Source organism: Neolamprologus brichardi, chromosome 10, assembly GCF_056152115.1.
Source record: "Neolamprologus brichardi isolate AB-2024 chromosome 10, ASM5615211v1, whole genome shotgun sequence".
NCBI lineage: Eukaryota > Metazoa > Chordata > Actinopteri > Cichliformes > Cichlidae > Neolamprologus > Neolamprologus brichardi.
Genome location: NC_142113.1, coordinates 9053852 through 9078934, shown reverse-complemented (window position 1 = coordinate 9078934; position 25083 = coordinate 9053852). Strand labels below are relative to the sequence as shown.

The 25083-nt window shown below is 40.1% G+C and overlaps 1 protein-coding gene across 5 annotated transcripts in view; it reads right to left on the bottom strand.

Annotated features, from left to right (window-relative positions):
* Window positions 1-25083, bottom strand: part of ncor1 (nuclear receptor corepressor 1) — a 67413-nt gene that overhangs the window by 21041 nt on the left and 21289 nt on the right. For all 5 annotated transcript variants that reach the window (XM_006799545.3, XM_035911431.2, XM_035911429.2 and 2 more), the window contains exons 10-16: window positions 20910-21082; window positions 19809-19899; window positions 17495-17673; window positions 17299-17353; window positions 13360-13458; window positions 3270-3400; window positions 2511-2806 (exon numbers count right to left, since the gene is read on the bottom strand). In XM_006799545.3, coding sequence (XP_006799608.2) covers window positions 2511-2806; window positions 3270-3400; window positions 13360-13458; window positions 17299-17353; window positions 17495-17673; window positions 19809-19899; window positions 20910-21082 — 1024 coding nt within the window. The remainder of the gene's footprint in view (window positions 1-2510; window positions 2807-3269; window positions 3401-13359; window positions 13459-17298; window positions 17354-17494; window positions 17674-19808; window positions 19900-20909; window positions 21083-25083) is intronic.

Sequence of the window (25083 nt, the reverse complement as noted above, 5' to 3'; positions counted from 1 at the left end):
AGCTGCAGATGTACCCTTGACATTAAGAGGTGGTCTGCCCCCTTCAAACCCACCAATCTTGAAGACGAGATCAATTCTCACTGTTCAGACTTCTCATGCCACACTGTGTTTTACTTTTAGTTAAGCAAATGTCTACCAGACTAAGCTTTCTTCTTCACTGACGAAATGCACCCCACTACAGGGGAGGCCCCTCTAGAGTGGCTCTTAATCAGTCGGATATGAAAACAGAGTGTCCGCCTACAGCATTGCATGTGGCCTAATGACATATATATATATACACACACACCAGCCCCCAAAAGAGAATCCAAGCCCCCACTGAATCAGCAGCTTCCTCAATCTGCTTGGCCCCATTTCAGCTAGGCAACACTGACAGATAGCTACCCTTTTGCCCACGTACTTCTAAGAAACATCATGGCTGCAGGGGTTACAGAGCAAGTAAACAATCCCACTCAAAATCCACAATGTAGTCATTAAAGGAGATTAGGTTTGACAAGTCCTACATAAACCAGGATAGAGAGGGTTTGAAGCATGGGTGGACACTGTAGAGGGTTAAAGAGGACATGAAATACTACATATATAAAGGCTAATTTACATCATGGAGCCCTGCTCTCAAAAACTGACACAGAAAACACTCTGTGTGTGAAGCTGGATTTAAGAAATAAGTGCTTAAAGTTCAAGTTTTAAAAATATGTTTAGCACCATCTTCTGTCAATACGGAACGTGACATCCTGTGGTTGGATGGTTGGTTGCGGCTAATAGCTAGCATGAACTAATGTAAGTCTAACTAGTGACAGAATCAATAAATCAGAGAAATCAGCTGACGTGATCTGCAATATTTTATGTAATAAAATAATCTTTCTTTGCCCAAGCACAGCCAAACAGTTTACTACATACATAACTACACCACACCATAAACATAACTAGGTTTCTTACCAAAGCACAATCAGGAATCCCATCAGCAGTATGTGGGCAGAAAAATTAGGTCGAAGTGTGCGATAGACAGAAAGAAAACAAACAAAAACAAAGTGGAGGCTCTGAGGAAGAGATGCCACAATTTTTGGAGAACTTTTGTTTTTTCCTCACATTATCTCATTGACTTCATTACTTCATATTAGAAGTAAGGAAAAGCGAAGCCCAAATGTAAGTGGACATGCCGATGGATGTCAGGATTTCCAATTGTCTTCGGTAAGAAACCAAACACTTTACAACATCACAGGTTACTACATGTGTACGCTCGTAGCAACCTGTGATGTTGTAAACTGTTTGGTTGTGTTGGGAAAAGAGAGAATATTTTATTGCATAAAATAGCGCTGATCGCATCATGCAAACATCTGCTTTGTCAGGTTATTACACGGCTTGGTGTTGGCTGGAGTGTTGGACTCCAGCTTTTCGGTCTGGTGACTCCAACAGGTTCTCCTCCACACATTCATAAAGTGCTTTAGAAACCCAAACATTACGGCTAGCAAATGGATTTTCCAATTTGAGTTCAGCTAGTCAAACAACATAAAGCAACTTACTGCTAAGGAGACAGTTAAAATGGACAGTATATCCTCTTTTTCTAAACATAAAACTCATTGTTGCAGCCAGGGGCAGCACAAAAGTGATCCCCCTAAACTGACCTTTAGTTTTAGTGTCCTTATTTTCCCCTCAGTTATCGATTCTGTCACTAGTTAGCAAACATAAACTATTGTAAGTCTATTAGCCGGAACCAACCAACCACATGACGTTGCGTTATGTACTGACAGAAGATGGCACTAAACATGGGTGGCAGAAGAGTGCTTCAATTATAAGAGAAACTTAAAAGACAGGGAGCTGGGTAACTGGTAACCTGAGCTATCACCCTCAGAGCGACAGACGTCAAGTACTGAAAGTGTGTAAAGGAGTACCATGACAAGAACACAACTACAGCAGTTCACTGATGAGAGACAGACTGCAAACAGCTTCCTGAGGGAAATGCACACACCTGGCAATGAGTACCTGAGCCAACTTTCCATTTTTAAACTATTCCCACCTTTAAAGTCTACACATTTTTAATGAGAAGAAATCCAACAGAGCAATATTCTAACACATCGTGTACCAAAGTCTTTCTAGAAGCTGACACATGGCAGCCATTTTAAATGACCACAAGAACTTATTTAGCCAGTCAGTTTGAATTATTATTGTTTTTTCCTCTGGAAGTTTAAATGACACCTTCTCGGATGTAGAACTTTCATGTACAAGTATGAGTTTAGCACTCTTTGAGTGTTATGTCTCTATTGCAACCTTGTTTTAATAGGTATTCGTGTTAGCTCATAATACAAGAAGTGACGAGAGAAAAATTAAGTGCAGTTTGCTTTCGCTGACAGATTGCTGTGGGTCATGTTTAAAATGTTCCAACTATGTATACTTTCATAGTATTGAATTGCTTTTGTTCACATTTTAATCCTATTCCCTAAATAGTATACGACTGAATGTGGTGCACAAAAATTCACAAGACTCCAGACCCCAGACTCCATCCTGAGAGTATTCACCTTTAGCAGCATCCATGGAAGCTACTGGAGTCTGGGGTTTTGCAGGCTCCTTCATGGCCTTCTGAGCTGGATCGGTTTTAGGGAACTGTGGTGGATCTGGCAAGGAAGACTCGGGGGCAGAGGGAGGTGCTTCCTCAGCTGCCACAGATGCAGCCTCATTGGCCATGGAGCGTGTGGTGATCCTTCCCTTACGGCGTCCCTGGCTGTTGGCAGTCTTCCTGCCACGCGGCGTGTTTTGCTCCTTTCCGTCGTCGTCTTCCCCACCGTCACACTTTTCTTTGTCCTTGCCAATGTCCCTGTGGTTTTGGACAGGGAAACACAGCTTTTAGCTGGTGGTACTGCAAATATCTATTCGCTTTTGGCTCCGCAATAACAAGCTCTCTTACGGTAACCTGTTCTTTCTCCTCACTGACTGAACACACACACACACACACACCTTATTAGAGATTGGGCGTAGACAATCTGGACAGACAAATTTACAAGTTAGCAAGTTGTCCGTCTATTAGCCAAGAACCACTAATATACACTGCAATGCACCTTAATTTAAAGTACAAAAGTGTAAAGGGTCCCTGGGTATCAAAAGTGAACTCTTTCCTAATAACTACAGCTAACTGAAAGCAGTGAAATATAATACAGCATATGTAACCATGACATCCTTTCTCACAGAGTGAATGGATCAAACACTGACATCAAACAAACAGGACTTTTACCTGCAGGGCCTAATGGTGACACGAGGACAAACAACTATTCATAACTCACCTAGAATCCTCCTTTTCATCTTTCTCTTCCTCGTCCTTCTTTTCCTCGTCCTCTTTTTTCTCTGACTTCTCAGATTTGTCCTCTTCGTTCTTCTCGTCTGACTTGTCTTCTTGTGAGGGACGTGTTATTTGCTGAAGACAAGAGCACATTGGGGAAATATTGAGCATTAAGAAGTAGCATTAAGTACAGTGTGGATTAGTTAAAGACATTTTATTTGTTCAAACTTAGTATCTCTAAAAATGCATTCTTCATATGAAAATGCAGAATCTGACAAGAATTTTGGTAGTACAAGCTTTCAGTTTATAATCTGCTTGTAGTCAAGGTGCCACTGAACCACCCTGTTTGTGTAGGCTTTGCTTCCATGTAGTTTAACAGCCCGTGCGGAGCACAAAAAACAGGATTGCATTTGCCAGAATGCACCAGATAACCATCGGCTAACATCTTAGCAATGTAGCTTCTGATTGTCCATTTTAAATAATCTGCATTCACAAACAACAACCAGCGGATATGAATGGGAATTTTTGCCTGGATATCCGTTGGCTACACTGGAAGAACCAAAAAATTGGCCGCTCTCCCAGAGGCTACAGACGAAAGTCAGCAGACCAGCCGATGGCTTCCAAGATTGATATAAATCAAGAACTCAAAGAGGGAGACTATTATACAGGGCAAAGTCTTATCAATGCTTCAATTCAAATGTAAAAATCTACCCAGTAAGACACTTCAAGCAGTTCCAACAACTACAAAAGCATTTTATCTTTCTCCCCCCTCAAAGGGCTTGTTTTACCTTCCGCCAGTCTGATGCTGCTTCACTATCATACAGCACAACCTAAACAGTAAGGTTAAATGTTCAGTAATAAAACGATTAAAACAAATGTTGCCCCTCATTGATTACTCTTACCTTTCATCTGCACATATTACAGCAAAACACAAAATATGGCAGAAGATTAACAGGCTTTGTACGCTCTTCTTTAGATGTGACCCTATACTGTATCTTCATTATCCAGCATAAACAACCGACATTGCAGACAGTGTTCTCTTTTATGTGTTTGTCCTAATTACAGAATGAAGAACCCTGATGTGTGGCCAGTTCTCGTGTCTCACTTAACTATTCATGAACTTTATATCATACTGCCAACAGATAACAAGAACAGCTTGAGACTGCTTGAGTAGGCCTGCAAACAAACAAACAAACTGCATCAAAGCAAATTAGTTCACTTTAATATTAAACCTATATGAATGGAGTGAATATATAATTTGTATGTGAATTAAAAAGAAAAACAATACACAAGCCAGATGGAGTGATTGAGGACAGAGCAGCATTCTTTATCATCATTGCTGGCGTGGTTCACCACAGAATGCTTTCTCCTGCCTGTTTCAGTGAAAGAGCTGCACTGCAACAAGTCTGGCTACGCCAAGCCAAAGATTCCATGCTGGTACCAGATGGGGCCAAGGAATGTGTTTCGCTCAATGGTAAAGGCGAAAGATATGGGCAGGAAAATAGAATGAAGACGCGGGTACCACTTAGGGGAGAAGAAGAAGGGAAAAAAAGGATGTGGCTGTCTTGTCTATTTTACAAAAACATGTCTCTGCACACAAGGAGTCTGGCTGTCTTGTTATACAGTAAAATCTACACAGCACAAAAAAAAAGCAATAAGAAAACTGTAACATAGTTTAATGGAGTCAGCCTCGACTCCTGTAGAACAATAGTCTGTGTTCAACTTGAAGATCTAGTGGCTGCTTTAGCCAGTCTGATAGTGTATCGGAGAGTTTTTACATCATAATGGACACACGCACACAGACGCACACAGAAGAAATCAAATCAACAGTATGCGAGTAAATTGCACGTGGTGCAGTCCTCAAGTTTTCCCATAAACTCTATTAGTCTGTGAGCAGAGCTTCCTTTAAATTAATTGTCCACATAACTGGAAACTTTGATGGTTCATGGTTGATGTCGTTGCAGTTTGCTGTTTAACTGTCAAAACTGTTGATCACAAGCTACTTAAAAAAAAATCTATGTAATCCATGCTATCCATGTAACAATATTGCATAATATAGTGCCTATAGTGTAATTGACTGATGACCTGTCCAGGGTGTAAACTTGCCTCTTGTGACCCTAAGTTGGATATGCAGTTAAGAAAATAGATGAATGAATCGATCGTGCAGTATGATGATGCAGCCTTTAAGTGCTGCATGCCTGAAGCTGGGATTACTGGTGGATGGATGGATTGATAGAGTACAACCTATCACTTGGATTTAACTCTTGACTCACTGTCTACCTACAGTAGCATGAGACGCTTGCTTTTTGGTCAGTTTTGCCAATTCACAGACCTTTCTTTGCAAAGGACAGCAGCCCAGTTTATTCTCCCCATGCATGTCCTTCTGTGAGGCGCTGTTCTGGTTTGGTCAGGGAATGCTCGTGTTTGCTTTGGAGATGGCCATAGAGCCATGGCATTCCTGCCTCTTCTCCCACACTGCGTAAAGAGCTTCTACACAGATGTTCTCCCAAAGTCAGTGAGTCCCTGTGGCTCTGTGGCTCTTCAGTGTTTTTAAATGAAGCTCTTTCCTGACCTGTCTTGAATATTTTAAGAGTTTTAACTTCTGCCGTCTTTTGCTGATTCACAAGTTGTATTTAATTTAGGAAATGACAGAGCCACAAGTCAATCTTCTTTTTCCTACCACAGAACTCAGGCCACCCGAGGAATCTCTCACTCTTTCTACAAACCATTCCACTGTGGGAATAGGAAATTTAAAAAACAAAACAAAAAGATTATTACTATGGATCATCTACAGTCTTAATATTCATTAGTTATTGCTATCACACATAAGACAAATACTAGGAAAACACATTTTTATAAGGATTCTGGTAAAGGAACCCAAAAAGATTAAAAACTGTCAAACCACTCCAAGTTCTATGAAAATGCTATGCACACCTGATGGTTTTTCCTAAGCACAGTGTAGCAACTTGTCCCAAAAAAAAGAAAAGGAAAAAAAAAAAGTTGCCATGGTTTCTATCCAGCACTGCATGGGAAGGAACTATAAACCAATAAAATCTACTTCATGGCTTCAAAAACTGGCAGGAAACTGAGAAAGAGGCTATTAAGGAATACTGTGGCAAAACAAACTGAAGGTCAAAGAGTAATCACCTTGCACAAGTAGAATGGTACCTGCAACCTCAGTTCATACCTTATGTGCTCTGTGTCTAGCTAAGAAATCACTTCTACTCCTTTACCACTGCTCATACAGAGGTTTCTTCTGAGTGTCAGCATCTAAAGTGTCTATATAAACGATGATGGGTGACATAAGTATCATCATTTTCCCTGTTTACTATGGTTTATAAGGGTCCACCTGGGTCTGAGTTGAGTACATTTTCTCATTTAGGAATGAATGGAATGCTCCAGTACAATACAATGTACCAGCTATGCGTGCACGTTTCACAGTGCCAGACAAATAAATAAAAATGTCTACAAAAATCTTTGACCAGGAGACGACGAAAGTGGTTTCTTCCAGGATAAGGTCGCCCGATCCCTATGTAGCTATGCAACTGGTTCTTATACAGCGCTACTACTCCTTGAGCACACAAAGCTTTTTACACAACATGCCTCAATCACCCATTCATACTCAGATAAATGCATCGGAGAGAAACTTGGGGTTCAGTATCTTGCCCAAGGATACTTAAGTGTCGTTTATGATCAAGCAGAGGTAGTGCATTCGCTGTCTGCTCCACTCCAGAGTCTGCCCATCTGCCTGCAGAGAGGTCTGTTGCCAGATGGTGGCACTGTAAAAGTATGTGCTAAAACCAGTTCTGTGAGCCAACTCTTGCTTCTGCTGTTGTTAGTTAGCCAGCTAGCGGTGGAGGAGAGCGAAGTTATAACATATAAAGATCTGTAGTGAAACTGAGTGGTAAAAACTATGACAAGTGTCACTTCAACTACTGCAGCCAAGTATCAAATAGCCAACCTTCAGATTATTAGATGACCTGCTCTAGCTGCTGACCTACAGCCGTCCCAAAAGTTTTGAGGAGAAAGAAAATTATGTGGATTTCAACCTTTGGTTTTCACACAATTTCAGTCAAGTTAAATGCATATGAGGTACATGTTTAACAAAGTTCTCCAATACTACGACTAAAACACCTAATGAGGGAAGATCTATTGGAAGAATAGCTCCATATAAAGCCTCACCGATATTGGGCTGTCACAGATATACTGAATCTCAGTATATGCCATCCTGTTATGTACAGGTATGAAAACATAATGCAGCAACAAAAAAAAATTTGGGATCATTTCAAAATGGTGCCATGACAGAATTTTTCCAGTAGGGGCTCCATTGTTTATGTTCCTCAGCACTGTCTAATGCACTTGAACCAAAGTAACACCACAGCTGAGGTAACTGTGGCTTTGGGGGACCTGGGGATGTATGCTTCAGTGGAAAATCTACACCCTAACTACATCGTAACTGCAATCCCCTCTGAAACTCTACCTTGTAACCTTCAGCATTACCCGATGTACACCTCTTCAGAATTGTAACTACATGTTGGGCTGCCGCAGCGTGCAGCTACCGTGATTAGGGATGGGTATTGATAAGATTTTCACGATTCCGATTCCATTTTCGATTCTGTTTAACGATTCGATTCTTTATCGATTCTCTTATCGATTCTTTTTTAAAAAGGAGAACACTAAGGTCGATTAGCTCAGAACTTTGTTTTATATCTTCTCTTTGAACAAGATAGAAATTTAGGAGTAACATGGCCTTACAAACCCAACAGTGAGATCTTAAGAGATCCACAGCCTACGGCTCTTCAATGGGGTGTCAAAGGGTCCCCAGGAAAAAAAATGTAAATGTAAAATAATAAAATAAATATTCTTCTGTAGCAATAACAAAGTATAACATAAATTATTCTGTAGCAATTACACAAGAATATCCAGTAATGTCCCTGCCTACAATTAAACACATTCACTTACCGAAAATCGGGGGCATCTGCTGTGGCAAATGGGTGCAAGGCTTTTACCACAAACTTAGTCACTGCTCGGTGACATTCGTCTATCCTGGCCTGAAAAGAGACGCTACCGGTAGACTGCAGCGAGAACTGCCAGCATCTGAGCCAGCCAGACTCTGTCTGTCTCTCTCATCATGGTCACCTAAGTGCAACGCAAAGTAATGGCAGGTTTTGTAATAAGGCAGATCACGCTAACATAATATGCACTGTTAGTTGATTATTTACCTGCCGCATTAACAGGAGAGGACGTGCAAACGTTACCGCTGCTGCTGGGTTGAGATTCACGAGTCCGGAACGGAATTAAAAACACGACATTCATTTAAAGTCATCGCGTGTTTTGTGAGCAAATGCTTTTGCATATTCGTAGTGTTTCCTCCCTTAAATTAAATATCTACTTTGCAAGTTGCCCTGTTGTCATCCGTTCTCGTAAAGTATAACCAAACTTTTGAGCGTTTGAGCCGCTTAGGTGCTGTGTTTCCTGCCAGGTAAATGACGCTCCGCAACATGGTGACATCATTCGGGGCGACTGGATTTGCAAAAATGGCAAACAATTCCAAGGAATTGAAACAGTGGGAACCCGTTTTCAACAAGAACCGGGTTTCGATACCCATCCCTAACCGTGATTGACCTCTTGAGAACCATCAATTCCTCCTGTGCATTTCCAGCTATGTTTTTACCACAGTTTTGTGATTTATCAGTAAGAGATTAACAGCCATCATCCCAGTAATAATGAATAATAATCACTTCATCAGTATAAGGACTCACAAGTGACAAAAATTATCTGGCCTTATGTGAGGTAATGTACAAAAAAGTGAAAAAACTTGAGAGACAAATATGTTTTCTTCTGGGGAAAAACAACTAAACAAAACAATCTGACCACTAGAAAGAGTGGAGACCCAGGAGGGAAAAAAGTTTCAGCATTTTATTTGTTTCCATCGGCTGACACTTTATTTAACATTGGGACACGACCACATGGTGATAAACACATAATGCAGCAGCACAACAGAAATGCTGGCAATGACGTTCGCCACTTGCGTAGATTACTTTGTAGGCTCTACAGAGATTCCTCGCAGAAATCCAAATTAGACCTAACTTTTTTTTTAACTACACTGTGGAGCAGCTCATGAACCAATTACCACAGCAAAGCAGGACTCCGCATCTGAAAAACAGGGCTGATGGCCTGTTGGTGGGAAAACACGAGATGGGCAAAACAAAAGTAAGATTATTGTCCACAGATTTTTTTTAAAAAACACAAAGCTAAAATGCGATGCTAATTATATTTGGTTGGGCACTATGCCAAAGTAAAGTCTAAGTGTGGGAAACTCAGTATCAGCTGATATATTGATATCTGAATTTACTCCCTAACATTTGTATTGGCAATCAGCCAAAAACTCCAGGATCAGTCAGGGTATAGTTACATTGTTTTAATAAAGTTCCAGAAACGTATTTAATTATTGTCAAAGTCGAGGCTCGCTGAAGCCGTTTAAGCAGAATGATGTGGCCCGACATCTTACAACATCTCATATTTTTATTCAACTTGTCATCTGCTCGTGTATCTACTTGAGGATTAAATGTGCTTAAATATGCTAAATCTGTTAACGTGTAGCTAATGTCACCGCATGAACATGACATTGAAGCAATTTCCAATATTTTCTCAAAGCACATACAAAACAGGCATGACCACATATCATGGATTTGAATTTTTTTCAAAAAGAAGAAAAAAAACATAGCAGCAGAGGTCCTAATACGTTTCAATAGGCAGGCGAAGAAACAGGCAACAGAGGAATCAAGAAATCAACTCCCAGACTAAAGCAACAGAAGTAAACTGGCTTTAACTCAAAACTAAAAACTCTGGTTTTACAGTTAGTGACATACCTGTAAGCTCATTTGCTGGTCATAAAAATCCCTTTCCTTCGCTGAGAGCCACAGCTTACCAGTGGTGCGAATGAGAATTTACCCTCCGGTGCTTCCATAGCGGTGGTAACGGTAGCAGTAGAGGGGGAGGACAGCACCATAGTAGAGCTCCTTAGAAGGGCTGCCGGGCCACGGCACAACCACACATATTCCGGGAAAGCGTGTCATCAGGCCGCTTAAGCCGCCCAAAGAATTGTCCATCTCACATGCACACACTAATCTATGCAGGGTCACTCAAGGTAATCCCTGCCGAGCACTCCTCTTTGATTGGCACTCACAGCAGCACAGTGAGATTTTTGGGCCCGTCAGATGGCCGGACTGTACCAACTCAGCCGTCTCAGAGAGGGGTGAATATCTCTTTCTCTCGCTCTCACTCTCAGAAGAACAGAAGAAAGAGGAAATGGAAAACGAGGAGGAGAAAAAAAGAGAGAGAGAAAAAAAGCAGCACACAGCAGATAAGCTGCCAGCGCTGACTCGGTCTCACTGAGGATTTTTTTCACTCAGCTTCACTCACTCGCCCTACATTCCACTGCTTTACTCTTGCTCACTCTTGTCCTTTTTCTTCCAACTCTAATGACTCACTCTGCTCACTTGAGCTGCAGTTGTTAAGGCACAAAAAGCTTAAAAAGTGCACTATGTCCTGATGTGCATTATTCCGAATATTAATAATAATTCATTGTATATGGGGAAAAAAACAACACACAGAATTATTTAATGAACTGCCCTGAATCACAGGATGATGGGATTTTACTTTAGAAGTAACAAAAGAACTAAAATATTTTTATTACGAAGTGACAAAAATTACAAATTGCTCACATCACACTTTGATGTTTTCTAGTGAGCTAAAAAAGTAGACCTGGGCTAGTTAAGTATCAATCAATGTTCATCAATCAGGTAAGGACCCTTTATAGTTCATCTGTGTATGAAAGAAGACTCTGAGAGCCATAATCACTCTAACAATTTAAAATCATTTCAAAGAAAAGGCCATTTACTGTATACAGCCTTCTTTAACATCCATTACACTGTTTGGAAAAGCAGTTCGGAATCTGCATCAATCAGCATCTGCAACAGAGCCAACTTGCTTATTATGCATGCAAGTAAAACGGTTAATGTAAACAGTGTACAACAATCCACCACATCACATACCAGCGTCCACAAGTTAAACAAAAAGTGGTTTCAACAAGTCCAACCAATCATAAGCTCAGAAACTGGCGATACAGAAAGACATTTCTCTGCTCATAGTTGGCCTCATGTGTCACAGAAAAGTCAAGTTCTCTCTCAGCTGCTGGCAGCTTTTTTGCTTATGTAGAGAAATAGTCTACAACCAACCCATTGTACTGCACAGTAGATGTACGCCACAGAGACAGAATGTCCTGTACACAGACTATAGTGAACTGGGGAAAGTCCAGCAGGGAGGAGAATAATCCAACAGAATGTGTTGGCTGACATTTGGCACTGATTTTAATCAGAGTTAGGAGATGGCTGCACTTAAAATGATGCAGCCAAGACAACAATCATATGTATGTCTCTCTAAAGGTTTCCTTTTAGCATCAACAAAGTTTACATTCCATATCTGACGGTGCTCGCACACTGAGGCTTCAAAGGAAGACGCGGCTCCGCTTTGTCTCTTTGCTTGATGCCGGGACAAGTAAGTCTTTTGAGAGACCCATGCGGCAGATGAAAGTAGCATCATCTCAAAAGAATTCCAGCTTACTCTGAATTATTCACAAAAATATGGAATTATTTCATGTCTCTGAATCACTGTTCTGTATTTCTGCACAGCTTTTCAATCATACACCTCCTTTTTTACTCACTTTTCTTTTCTGTGTGTTCTAGCATTGCAGATTCAGCACTTAATAAGTAACTGCCACAATACATATAGTATTTTCTTTTCAAAAAATACATTAATATTAAATTAATGTATCTCCACTTTTAAAATAATTAATACAATTTTCAACAAAGCAGCACTCTTCATGGCTTTGCATGATGCTGATTCCATGCCAGAAAACAAAACTGCTGGCTAGATTAAAAATGAAGAGACGTTTTAATAAACTCGTTCATCTATACAGTGTTGCCTTTTAAGAATTTAAGAAACTTAAGTCAGACCAACAGTGTCAGGTTACCCAATCCTGGACGACATTTTTCACTGTCCAAACTTCACTGCACACTTATTTTATTCAACTTTATTCAACTAGGTTATTCATATTTTATCGTGTGCAGATAGTGTTTGTGTCAAACTGAACCCATATTGTAATAATCTCACTACTCGTAGCTTAAGTGGGCGATAGTGGCTCAAAGAGTTGGCAGTTCTTCATGTAACCAGAAGGTTGCCGATTCGAGCCCCGGGTCGGACAGTCTCGGTCGTTGTGTGGCTACAACTATAGTTTGCCTCCACCGGTGTGTGAATGTGAGAGTGAATGAATAGTGGAATTGTACAGTGCTTTGAGGGCCCCGAAAAGCGCTATATAAATGAAATCCATTATTATTATTATTATTAAGTAAATGTCACCCTGCTTTCAGGTTGCTCTCTCTGGCCCTTGAAGACTGCAAGCAAAGCAGAGTCTGGGGTGTGGTCCTTGTGTAATATATGTAGCATATGTGTATATTTATCAGCTGTCAGTCTGATGAGAAATGAAACAGGTGTGTAAGAGTAAGACGAAGCCAGTGCTGCAGACTGTGAAATAATGACATGTCATGGCCAGATGCAAACGCTGTGCCCATCCATAACAATGGTTTTAATATAAGGCCAAGTGACATACTGTATAATTTGTTATTTCCAGTGCTTACAGGGTGTTTTACTGCTAAAGTTGACCTAATTTCCTATTAATAAAAGAAGCCTGTGAAAGACAAATCCATCATCGTGTTACTGACACTAGTAAAAAGAAAATAAATAAAACACATGAACTCTTGGGTGAATCAGGTTGGTTTGATTTAAGTGAGGGTGTGATTTAAAGGTCTGGTTTAAGTGAGGGTGCTCCTTGTACAGCATGCAGAAGAAAGGATGCACAGCACCCTGTGGCCCACTGAATTCGCCGCACCTATGCTGCTCTCACATTACACAGAGATTTGGTTGATTAGACCATTAAGACTCTTTAATGTCTGATCCCAGTGTATCAGACATTTAGGGCTGCAGTACCAGTTTGAAAATAGCGATATCACTTTTTAAAAAAGTGTTTGATTTACCTGGTTCCTCCTCCGTCTTCCATAGTTTCGCCTCACCAGTGTCTTGTAGTTGTTGTTCTTTTTGGTCAAGTAGTAGTATAGGACACAATCAGCAACACACTGAAACAGGAATATCAAATTTAAGAATTTCCAGTTCTTTAACCTGGTTTATTATTATCAACTATCTATTTTTTTCCCTAACAGATGTGTTTGTTTTTCAGCTGAATTGTACAAATTGTAGGGCATATTAAAGGTGGAAAAGGTTTGAAATTTATTGCGGTCTTATTTGTTTTAACATAAAAAATCCTGGATGTGTTAGGCTTTTTATATCCACTGTAAGTGTACAAAGAAGTCTCCTTTATAGACATCACTTCATTTATTTTTTTATTTACTTTCTAACACCAACTTATTTTTATTTGCTGATGGAAGCTTTTCATTTTATTCATCCTTTCATTCTATTTTGTGAAGCAACTGTATTTGCTTTTTAGGGCCTGAGCACAAAATGTTCAAAGGCCCTATTGTATCTATTCTGTTTCTTCTTATTATTTTATAATAATAATAATAATAATAATAATAATACATTTTATTTATAGGCCCCTTTCAGACCCTCAAGGTCACCTTACAGTAACACGTAAACATACCATAAAAAACATAAGAAAAATGTATATATAGCAAACATGGTAGGTAAAATTTAGACATAAACAGTCATAAAAGTATAAAAGCAAATATAAAAACTGAGCGAGGTAAAAATGGCCTAAGACAGATCAGGTGTATGCAATTCTAAACAGATGGGTTTTGAGTAGTGATTTAAAAGTGGTGAGACAGTGTGTGGTCTGTAGAGCAAGTGGGAGAGCATTCCAAAGTCTCGGGGCAGAACAACTAAAGGCTCTGAGTCCAATGGTAGTCAGACGAGCAGGTGGAACTGACAGAAGGGAAGCTAAAGAAGAGCGGAGTGTACGAAGGGGCGAGTATGTATGGAGAAGATCGGATAGATATGGAGGAGCAAGGTTATGAAGCGCTTTGAAAGTGAGAAGCAGGATCTTGAAATTGACACGGAGGTGAATTGGGAGCCAATGGAGCTGTTTAAGAACAGGTGTTATATGTTCAGTGGATCTAGTTCTGGAAATAATACGAGCAGCTGTATTTTGAACCAACTGCAGTTTATGGAGGGATTTATGAGGTAAACCATAGAGAAGAGAATTACAGTAATCCAGACGAGATGTGACAAGAGCATTGACAAGTATGGCGGTACTGTGTGGAGTGAGTGAGGGACGAAGACGGTTAATATTACGGAGATGAAAGTAGGAAGACCGAGTGATATTATTTATATGTGCTGTGAAGGACAGAGTGCTATCGAGGATGACACCAAGACTCTTAACCTGAGGGGAGGGTGTGACAACAGAGTTATCAATAGATAACGAAAGACTGGTTGGAACTGTAGTCAGTTTTGATCTGGTGCCTATTAAAATGAATTCTGTTTTATTGCCATTAAGTTTAAGAAAGTTGTGAGAAAACCAGACCTTGATTTCACTTAAACAGTCAGAAATGGATGTGGGTGGGAGAGTAGCTGTGGGTTTGGAGGATAGGTAGAGCTGGGCGTCATCTGCGTAGCAGTGAAACTGGATGTTATGCTTCCTAAAAATATTACCTAGGGGTAGGAGATAGATGATAAAAAGTAAAGGACCCAGGACAGAGCCTTGGGGTACACCGGAATTAACTGGAGTAGATACTGATCTGTGAGGGAGGGAGTAATTGAACAAACTGTGAGCGGCCAGAGAGATAAGAAGTAAACCAGGCGAGTACTGTACCATTGATGCCAATAGATGCTAATCTGTGAAGGAGGATGCGGTGGGAGATAGTATCGAAAGCTGCTGTAAGGTCAAGGAGAATGAGGATGGATATAAGTCCAGAATCAGCTGCAAGCAAAAGATCATTGGTGATTTTTACTAGGGCTGTGTACTGTGACATGAACGGAAGCCGGACTGAAACTGTTCGTACAAGTTATTTCCAATGAGATGATGATGAACCTGTGCAGCCACTATCTTTTCAAGAATTTTTGCTAGGAAAGGGAGATTTGAAATTGGCCTGAAATTATTTAGATTGGAGGGATCTGAACCATTCTTTTTCAGTATTGGAGTTATTATTGCAGTTTTAAGGGAAGAAGGAACAGAACCAGATATAAGAGAGGAGTGTACGATATTAGCAATCAGTCGGGCAAGAGACGGGAATGAGAGTTTGACAAGATTTGTCGGCAGTGGATCAAGTTTACATGATGATGACTTTAAGTTAGTAATTATGGAAGATAGCTGAGTTATTGTGGGAAGTTCAAAATTGGACAGAGAGGATGACAGCTGAGAAGGACAAAAAATGCAGGTAGAACAGTTGACCATTTCACAGGATGAGGGCAATTGTTGATGAAGATTCTCAATCTTAGTGTAAAAAAAGTCCATAAATTTGTTGCAAACTGCGGCAGAGTGTGTATGTATAGCAAAGGTATCCGGGGGTTTAACAATATTATGCAATGTAGAAAACAAAGTGCGAGTGTTTCCTTCAGCGGATTCAATAACAGAGGTGTAGTAAGCAGATTTAGCATGATGAATAGCTTCTTTATAGTGTTGTATATGACTGAGATACATGTCCTTGTGAATAGTAAGTCCTGTTTTCCTGGAGAGACATTCCAGGCAAGTTGGCGAAGTTCAGATGAGTACCATGGTGCAGAGCGAGAGAAAGAAACAGTTCGAGTTTTTTGGGGAGCCAAGGTATCTAAGAGGTTGATAAGTTCATTGTTATAGTGAGATAACAGGTCATCTATGGAAGCTGAGGCATCAATGGTAGGTAAGTTATTAATGCCATGGGAAAGAGCTGATAGATCAATGCTCCTAATATTTCTAAAAGTAATTGAGCGGTTTTGTTTATTTTTGTAAAGTGGGAGACTAGCATTGAATAAAACAAATTTATGGTCTGAAAAATGCATGTAGAATACAGCACAATTCTTAGGGGTGACACCAATGCAGCAAACAAGATCCAAAATGTGTCCTTTGGACTGTGTGGGAACGTCCATATATTGTTGTAAGCCAAAATTGTCCAGACAGGATATAAAATCTCTTGTGGCTGAATTTGATGTGTTGTCCATGTGGATGTTAAAATCGCCCAGCAGTAGTATATTTGGAGATAAGAGTAGGATTTCAGCGAGAAAGTTAGAAAAATCAGTTAAAAAGTCAGAATTGATTTTAGGTGGACGGTAAACAGCAACTAATACTGTGGGGGTTGGTCCATTAATTTGAATCAGCGTGGATTCAAACGTCTATGTCTTTGAACACCTTTTTGAGGCTTTATAATGCAAAAAAAAAAAATCATAAAATTTTGCACATGTGTCAGGTCTGGTGAAAATGTACATATTTTATTGGATTCACATACAGAGAGCAGGAAATGGCTCAATGGCGTCACTTATGATAGTACAACCAGCGCATGGTTTGAGCTACATGAATGAAATTTGGTACACATGTGTGACATGCCAAGAGGATCAAAAAAGTCTGGGGGCGTTCAGCAAAATTCGACCACATCACGCTTGGAGGTACACCAGAATGGGAAGGCCCTCTCATTGCTGCTTGCAGCTTTAATTATTTCTATTTTTTGTATTTTATTATTCCATGCATCTACTAATTTTTTCGTTTTTGGTAAATGTATTGATTCTTTCACAGGGCCCATCTCCCAGAGCAGTCAAAGCACTCCATACTTTTATTTTGCCGGGTATTATTTGTATTATTGTATTACTTATTATTGGCTTATAAATCATCTTTCAAGCACTCTGAACTACACTGACCTGCATATAAAGTACCATACATATAAAATTTGATTGATTTGCAGACCTACAAAAATAGGAACTAAAATGAACACATAAATTTGTTACAAAAGATCAGAATAAGCAGTCTTATGACAAACACTTTAACTGCAGTTTACCTTTCTTTCAAGATAGGAGGCAATCAGGCCAAAGTTCTTGGGGTGTTGGACAAACCTGCACAAACAATCCACAGATTATTCATGTGCCAAAACCACAAGAGCAAGCTAGCATTAAGTCCCATAAACCACATCTGAAGTACAGGGAGACACTGCGACTGTAACATCTTGTGCCGCCAGCAAAATGAAAACAACTCACTTCTCCTTGAAGATCTCCTTTTCATGTTCGGTCCAAACATTCATGAACTGCCGGGCTTTATACACCTTCATCGGGTCGTCCATCAAGCCGTTCATGTTAATGAACTTCACTCGCCTCTGCTCAGAGTCATACATCATGGGTGGGATGACTGACAGCTGTCTCATCTGCTTCTCGTTGTTCTGTGGAACACAGACAAAGCAGCCTCTGTTACCCCTCTTAATCAATACACCACCTTACAGCTTACTCATGAAGATTATGTGCTTTATGATTTGAGGTGATGTAGTAAGGGAGATAAAAGAGAAATCTCTCCCTCTCCAAATACACAAAAACCTAGACACTTCAGGGCTCACAAAATTTCAAAATCCCTGGTAGCCCTTCGGGCAGGGACTCTTCAGTTTTTGGTAGCCCAAAATAAATTTAAGTAGCCCAAATAAAAAAAGAGAGCAATTTTTTGATTGATGTTTTGTTTCCTGTTTTGTTTCCTTTACAATATTATACATTAAAGTATAATATTGTAAAGGAAACAAAACATTAATCAAAAAAATGTTGAAAAACAAATTACAACATTGTATAAAAATTACAATCATCAACTCAAATACTTGGTTCTAATTGAACAGAAATTTCTATGAACTTGTAAGAACTGTGTAGAACATGAATCAGTTTGTGTCAGATCCTGAATTTGAAATTTCCACTGAAGTCACGGGTAAGAGGCAAGTGGAACCAAGATCTAGGCCATTTGCTTTTTGAAGTTTGCAAAGACTGCTAAATTTTGCCAGTAGTAGTTCACTCTTTGCAACATAGTACGCTGTTTTAAACTGATTTTTCAGGTTTATTTTTTGTATGTTATTTGCAATTGGTGTTTGTTCTGGGAAAGATATGGCAGACTGAGCAATAATGCATTTCTTGCATTTCTCATGGGTTCTAATGGGGGCCTTTCTTAAAATGAATGGTCCCAGTAACAAAGGCCCTTGTCGACTCAGAAATCGAGGGAAAACCAACAACACACCCGGCAGAACATTATGTTATTTACACGGGTGCACATAAGTGGTCCGCATGTGCGCATTCGCTGTCAAAATAAAAGACGCGCACCAGATAAGAAGGTGCAACGCGCCTTTGCGCCCATATAAAAGGCACTGTTTTTGTCCGTGGGATTTTCACGGCACATTCTGCACCACATCTCTGTGCATTCATCATTTGTTTGAAGCCAGCTCACCTCCTGCAACCACTTTTCCGAGAATACGTGCTTGTTTTGTGGTTCGGACTCTTTCTGACATTTCTTTGGAGGTGGAGGAAAACCAAAGTAATTGCTTAAAGGAGCTTGCTTCTTCGACATCTTTAAGAGTTCTAAACAAATGTCTGTCCTCCTCCAGAAAATCTTATGTACGCAAACACGCGTTGCCTTATAGTCTGATTTGTCATAACTTTTTCGTTTTGTGGTAAGCTTTTCTTTGGCTGTCACTTCTTCACCCTGACCTGTCTTATTTGGCTCAGTAGAACTAAAACATATATCCTGCTGCTTTTACACAGGCACTCACATAACGCTCAGCGATTCTCTGTGCGATCAACCTCTCACATGTTTAAGCTTGCTGCGGGAGATTTCACTTGTCATGTTTGCATAGTAAGCTAACGATTGATAAGACGATGTCAGAGGAATTGGTGCGCAAATTATCATCACTCACCAATCTGTACTGTCGCTCTCTATACACAGTTCGTGCGATTGCAAATTGAAAGCAAAAAACAAGCGCAAATTCAAACGCGATTTCAATATGTCAAATATTGACAGTGGCTCACCGATGCCAATGACATAATTACCCAGCTACATTTCCAAAAGAATGCAAAAGCATTGACATATATTTTTCCTTCCTACGATAGCCCGACGGGCAGGGCAGAGATAGATTTTGGTAGCCCGACTGGAAAAATCGCTAGCCCCGGGACGTCGGGCTAGCGATTTTGCGAGCCCTGCACTTTTCAAACAGGCAGTGTTTGAACTATGTGAGTTGGAGAGCCTCCTTTTACAGTTTCACTCCTTTTTGCTTAACCAGCTGTTTCGGTTGTTTCAGTTTCACATTAAAAGCATTATACCACAAAACCAGTGATGCTTTTATTGTGAAGCAGTTACAGAAAGACTAGTGTGGTTACCGCAGAATCAGCAGAACTCATTATCATCTAAACATTTCTACTTTCTGTTTGGCGCAATGGGGGGAAAAAAAAGAAACCCTCAGAGGGCCAGAGTGGCTGAACTGGTTACAGCTGCTCATGACTGTGGCATAGGAACCTCATAGCACATTTCAAATTATGTCCACTTAATACCCACCTCCTGCTCAGAGAGCCCATCTATGATTTCAGAAATCTCATGTTCGCTTCTTGCAATTGTTGCAGACAGACCTGTTCCCCTTTGTCCAACCCTGTGAAAAAGCAGAGTTATAAATGTTACAATATTGATCATTTATTTCAAATGTTGTCAAAATAATGTAAGTTAAAAAAAAAGAGAGAGAGAGAGAGAGAGAGAGAGAGAGAGAGAGAGAGAGAGAGAGAGAGAGAGAGAGAGAGAGAAATCCATAACATCTGTATAGAAGCTAGCTGACATTGACACCCTTTAAGAACAAAAAAACAAAAAATAAACCTCCAAACTCAGGGACAAATTGCTGAGAAAGGGAAATTTTGGACTTTCAAAGCCCTCTTCAAGATCAAAATCCTTGTGCCCATTATTAATGAAGAAAACAGTCTCCCTGAACAGTTATTACTGGCTTCCTCCTTCACGGTCTAGCAGTCTGCATAAATAGCGCTGACATAAAAACTCTTATGTGGATATTTCAATTAAAGCACAAAGCGCCAGCGCCAGGAACAACCAGACTCTGGACCCTGACCCTGTCTCAAACCCAGAGAGCCAAAGTAGGCCATTACATACCACCAAATGCCCTCTATTTAAGAGATTGCTGAACAGGCCTCTTAAAGACAGAAAAGGCAATTTTAACATCTAATTGTAGTGCCAGTTCTTGTTGTTAATGTATCAAATCCCTGCGAGAGTGAAAATTCACAGTGGCGCCTTCAGTTTTAATCACATCCAGCGTACACTATTCCTTTTTTATGATTTTAACTCACGCTACGTGTTTTGATCAGACTCCATGCATGGCCAGAATGACTCCTCGCTACACAGTACAACCAGCCATGTGGACTTCACTCTGAATGTAACCACAAGCATTTCACAGATCATTAAATTGATTGGTGAAAAGAAAACTGATCAAAACTGAAAATAAAACCAATTACTTTCAGTTTAACCCTAATCTGTATGTTGACCCCTTTAAACCAAATCCTCACTTTGCCAAGTTCAAAAGGCATCAGTGTGTTTGTGAAAAAAGTACCAAAAATATCTAACCATATGTCTCTGGGTTTTTGGTTTTTTTTACATTTTTACCTCTGGAAGCGTTCCTGCTGCTCTCTCTGCTTGCGGATCTCGGGGAATTGCCTTTCATAGTACTCCCGTGTTCTGCTCTCCTTGGCTTTGCGTCTGGGGTTGTTCTCCATTCTCTCCACCTTCTTCTCCCATGCTTCCATCAGCTGGTCATAACGCTGGCAGATCTTCTGCTCCTGTGTACACAGCATGAAACATGCACGACTACATCAAGAGGGGGTTAAGTTAAACTTCAGGGATATCAGTGTGTCCATTCAGGTTACACAAATAATCGAGCTCCTCCAGCGTGGTACATCAATACAAGCAGCGGCTCCCAACACAGTCTGAGGAGTGTGGAGGAGATACCAGCAGATGTGCTGTTACACAATGAGAGCCAAGCAGGGCTGAGCAGACTGCTGCTGAACATCAGAACTGGAAGACCACTACTGGCGCCCTGTTCTCATTGCAAATGAGAGCAGGTTCACATCGAGCACATGGGACTGACATGAAAAAGACTCAATGGTGAACGTTACACTGCCTGCAACACCATCTGTCTTTTGAGAGTTTGGACTGAAAACAGGCACATGAGTAGTCCGCTGCATGTAAAACTCAAACTCGTCTGTACTGGTAAATGTCAGCGGCGTTACCGATCACCTACTCCCCTGGGATTATATCAGAGGGGTTTTCTACATCCACATCCCTGCCTGGATGTGATAGGCCTGGATTTCCGCAACACAGGTATCTCATGAGTGTTTCTCCAGACTCCTCGGTGTCGTCTTAAGTTATTAAAATCGGGGGAAAGGACCCTTTATATTGTGCTGTAGTGTACCATTCACCTGCTCCAAACAGCATGACAAAAAGGATTTTAGTGACTTTTTTAAAATCATCCGCCCTAAAACCGTTGACTGGTTGTAGTCAAGGATTTTATCATCCATACTGATAATGACTCTGGACACTTTTAATTTTATCCAGCCCAACTGTCCTTTGGAACTCGTTTTTACTTTGGGTCTGTCCGTTGATTCTCTCTGTTCTGAGGACATTTTTATTTCCAACCACTGCAGTGTTATTTTTAATTTATCTGAGACTGTGACACCGTCTTCAGCTCACTATGAGGTCTGCTCTTATTAAAATCATCTACTGCCAGCACGTTTTCTGAGGCTTTAATTTATTTTTATTCCCTTATAATGATGTAGATATCCTAATGGATCATTTTAATGTATATAAGATTTTAATTCTTTTTATCTTTCTGTTGTTTTAGTGTAACACTGAGGGCCATGGGAGCACTGCAATTTCAAATTCCGGTCTATTATCTGTACATAGGGTTTTTGACAATAAAGCTGACTTTTGACTTTGACTTTATTAACATTGCCTTTCTATTTTAGACTATATCTATCCATTTAAAACAAGATCAGTACCAGTTTTACAGTCCTCTGCTACACCTACTGCTCCTGTACTCTTAAATGAGGACTGTCAACGTTATCTTTCCTTTTTTGTTGATAAAGTCAGAAATGTAAGAAATAATATCTTTTCCTCAGCATCTATGTTGATGGTTCCCACACCAGCTTGGCCAGTTATCCTACGCAGCTTTGCAGCAGTAACTTTACCTGCTAGCCAAGCTTATTGGTACAATGAAAGCCTCTTCTTGCTCTCTGGACATTTTACCTACATCTTTGTTGAAAAATGTCTTACAGTGCATTAGTTCCAGTGTGCTCACTATTGTCAATGTTTTACTGGCATCCAGTAAGGTACCTACTGATTTCAAAAATGTTTGGCAATTTTTTTTTTAAAAGAAACTTGATTAAGGAACCTCTAGTTTTACTTTATATGCACATCAAGTCTCTGGTTCGTTCCTGTTTTTATCATCTAAAAAATATTGCCAAACTAAGATCCATCGTGTCACGTCCTAAACTGGAAATGATCATTCATGCTTTGGTTTCATCACGATTGGATTACTGCAATGCACTGTATACATGTCTTAGCAAAGCCTAAGATTCTTTCACTCACTGAGAGCTCTTCGTGGACAGGCACTAGGTTATATCAGAGGACTTCTGTACCCATAGGTCCCCGAGGTCCTGTGACCAGGGTCTGCTGATGATGCCCCATACTAAGCTGAAAACAAATGGAGACAGAGCCTTCTGTTCAGTGGCCTCCAGACTCTGCAACTCTCTTCCTTTGGACTTGACTGTACAGTCTCTTTTAAAAGCCAGTTAAAAAACATCTCTTTAAATCTGCTTTTATTCATTTATTTATTTTTACATTTTTGGCTCTTGTGAAGCACTTTGTGATTTTATATCCTGAAAGGTGCTATATAAATAAAGTTTTACTTACTTAACCCTTCTTGGCACTTATGGGTATGCCATGCTGGAGGAGCTACACTGCTTATGCAACCTGAATGGGCAGCTCATCCTATCAGCATTGACAAGGACATCAGCAAAAATCGCAAATAGAGAAAAATTACTCAGGAGAGAGCAATGATCTGTGGCCAACACCTCTACAACCATTCCTTTTTTGTCTTGTTGCATTTCTGGTGCTCCTGATGTTACTTTCATTTGCAACAGACATGGTTTATGCTTCCTTATACCTGAAATTTAACCAACCTTGTGTTGGATTGTGAGAATCAAGTGTTCCCTTCATTCTTTTAAGCAATATACATCACATTTTAAGGAAGCACCTGCAATCTCTAAACAAAAATGAAGTTTTTATATTTGGCTCGGCAGAATATGTGAAAGAGATATTTAATCTGGATGGCATTGCCTTGACATCCAGTATTTATGTGAGGAAACTTTCAACTAGGACCAGTACTCTAACTCAACACGTCTTCTTTTATCATGCAATATTGTCAAAAGCTGTCTCTAAAAGTGCAATAAGTGCTAAAAAAAGTAGTACCAACATTTACTGTCTTTTACTGGCCGATTGTCCTAGAAGCTGTTGTGAGCTGTTGCAATATAATGTAATGACAGTAGGTTACGCTCTCAATGGATTACTTTTTAATTGTAACGATCGTGTGATGCAAAGTAACACTCCCCAACACAGATTTATTATTAATTCAAATAACACAAATGCACCAAATCTGGTGGATCATAACAGCATTGCTGTTAAACACCAGCAAAAATCTCTGTGCCTTTAAAAAGTCTGGCTCATTCGCCAGGAACTGCACTCAAACATTTTTGAACAAACAAAGGCAACAACTCAGTTTGTTGGGGCCAACCCAAACGTTGCTACACCAGTGGACAGATGAGGCAAAACAGATGCAAATAAGGTTAAAGGTTAAAAAGTTGAAGAAAAAACCCCCCAAAAAACCCCCAATGATTGTGATTTTACATGCAGGTAAGCGTGTGTTTATTAGCACATGTGTTATTTGACCAGTCACTGAAACCTGTGTTGTACTTTATCATTGAAAGGGAGTGAGAAAGTAAACATGGCGACAGACGGGCTGAAGTGAAAGCAGAAGAGTTCACCGAGTACAAGCTGCTCAGGAACTTGTGTTGGTTGTGCGGTTTGTGTCTGCCTTTGACATTACTTATTTCAGTATCCTGACCCACGCACAAGCTGCTCCCATCCACCAATTCTATCTACAAATAAGGTTCAAAAGCTCATTGCCTCTTTGTTTTAGTTGTTATTAACACACACAGGTACCATTTGTTTATTAGTAAATGTGGAGGGGAAAAAAGGATTTGTTTGTAATAATTTCCAAAAGTTTCACAGTTAAAAGTTACGATCTGGAAAGACTGCAGGACAATAAAGCCTCATTTCCACTTTGTGCAGCGATAGACAAACAATTCACCTTCCTCTTGGCATGTAGCCATGTGCACTCTGCCATTGTTCAGAGTCCAAAAGCCTGTCTGACACAGACAGGGAAAGGTGGGACTCACTGAGCCACTGCCACACACACACACGCCAAGTGTTTCCACATGGCTTACGTTTGAAATATTTAAATAAATGGTAACTGATAAGAAAGACCAAGAATTGGCCAGCCATTTCTAAGAAATGGTCTTTGATGTGACAATATTTATTATTCTGTTACATAAAAAAGCATTTATTGGCTGCCACAGTGAACAAACAAGGGAAAACAAGATGTTTCCTGTTCTGTAAATACATCAGTACATTATTTTTATTAGCCATTAGCACAGCTCAAGGGACAACAATGCTGGTCTACTGACCACAGGCCTGTATAGACACTCAAATACACAGATCTGCG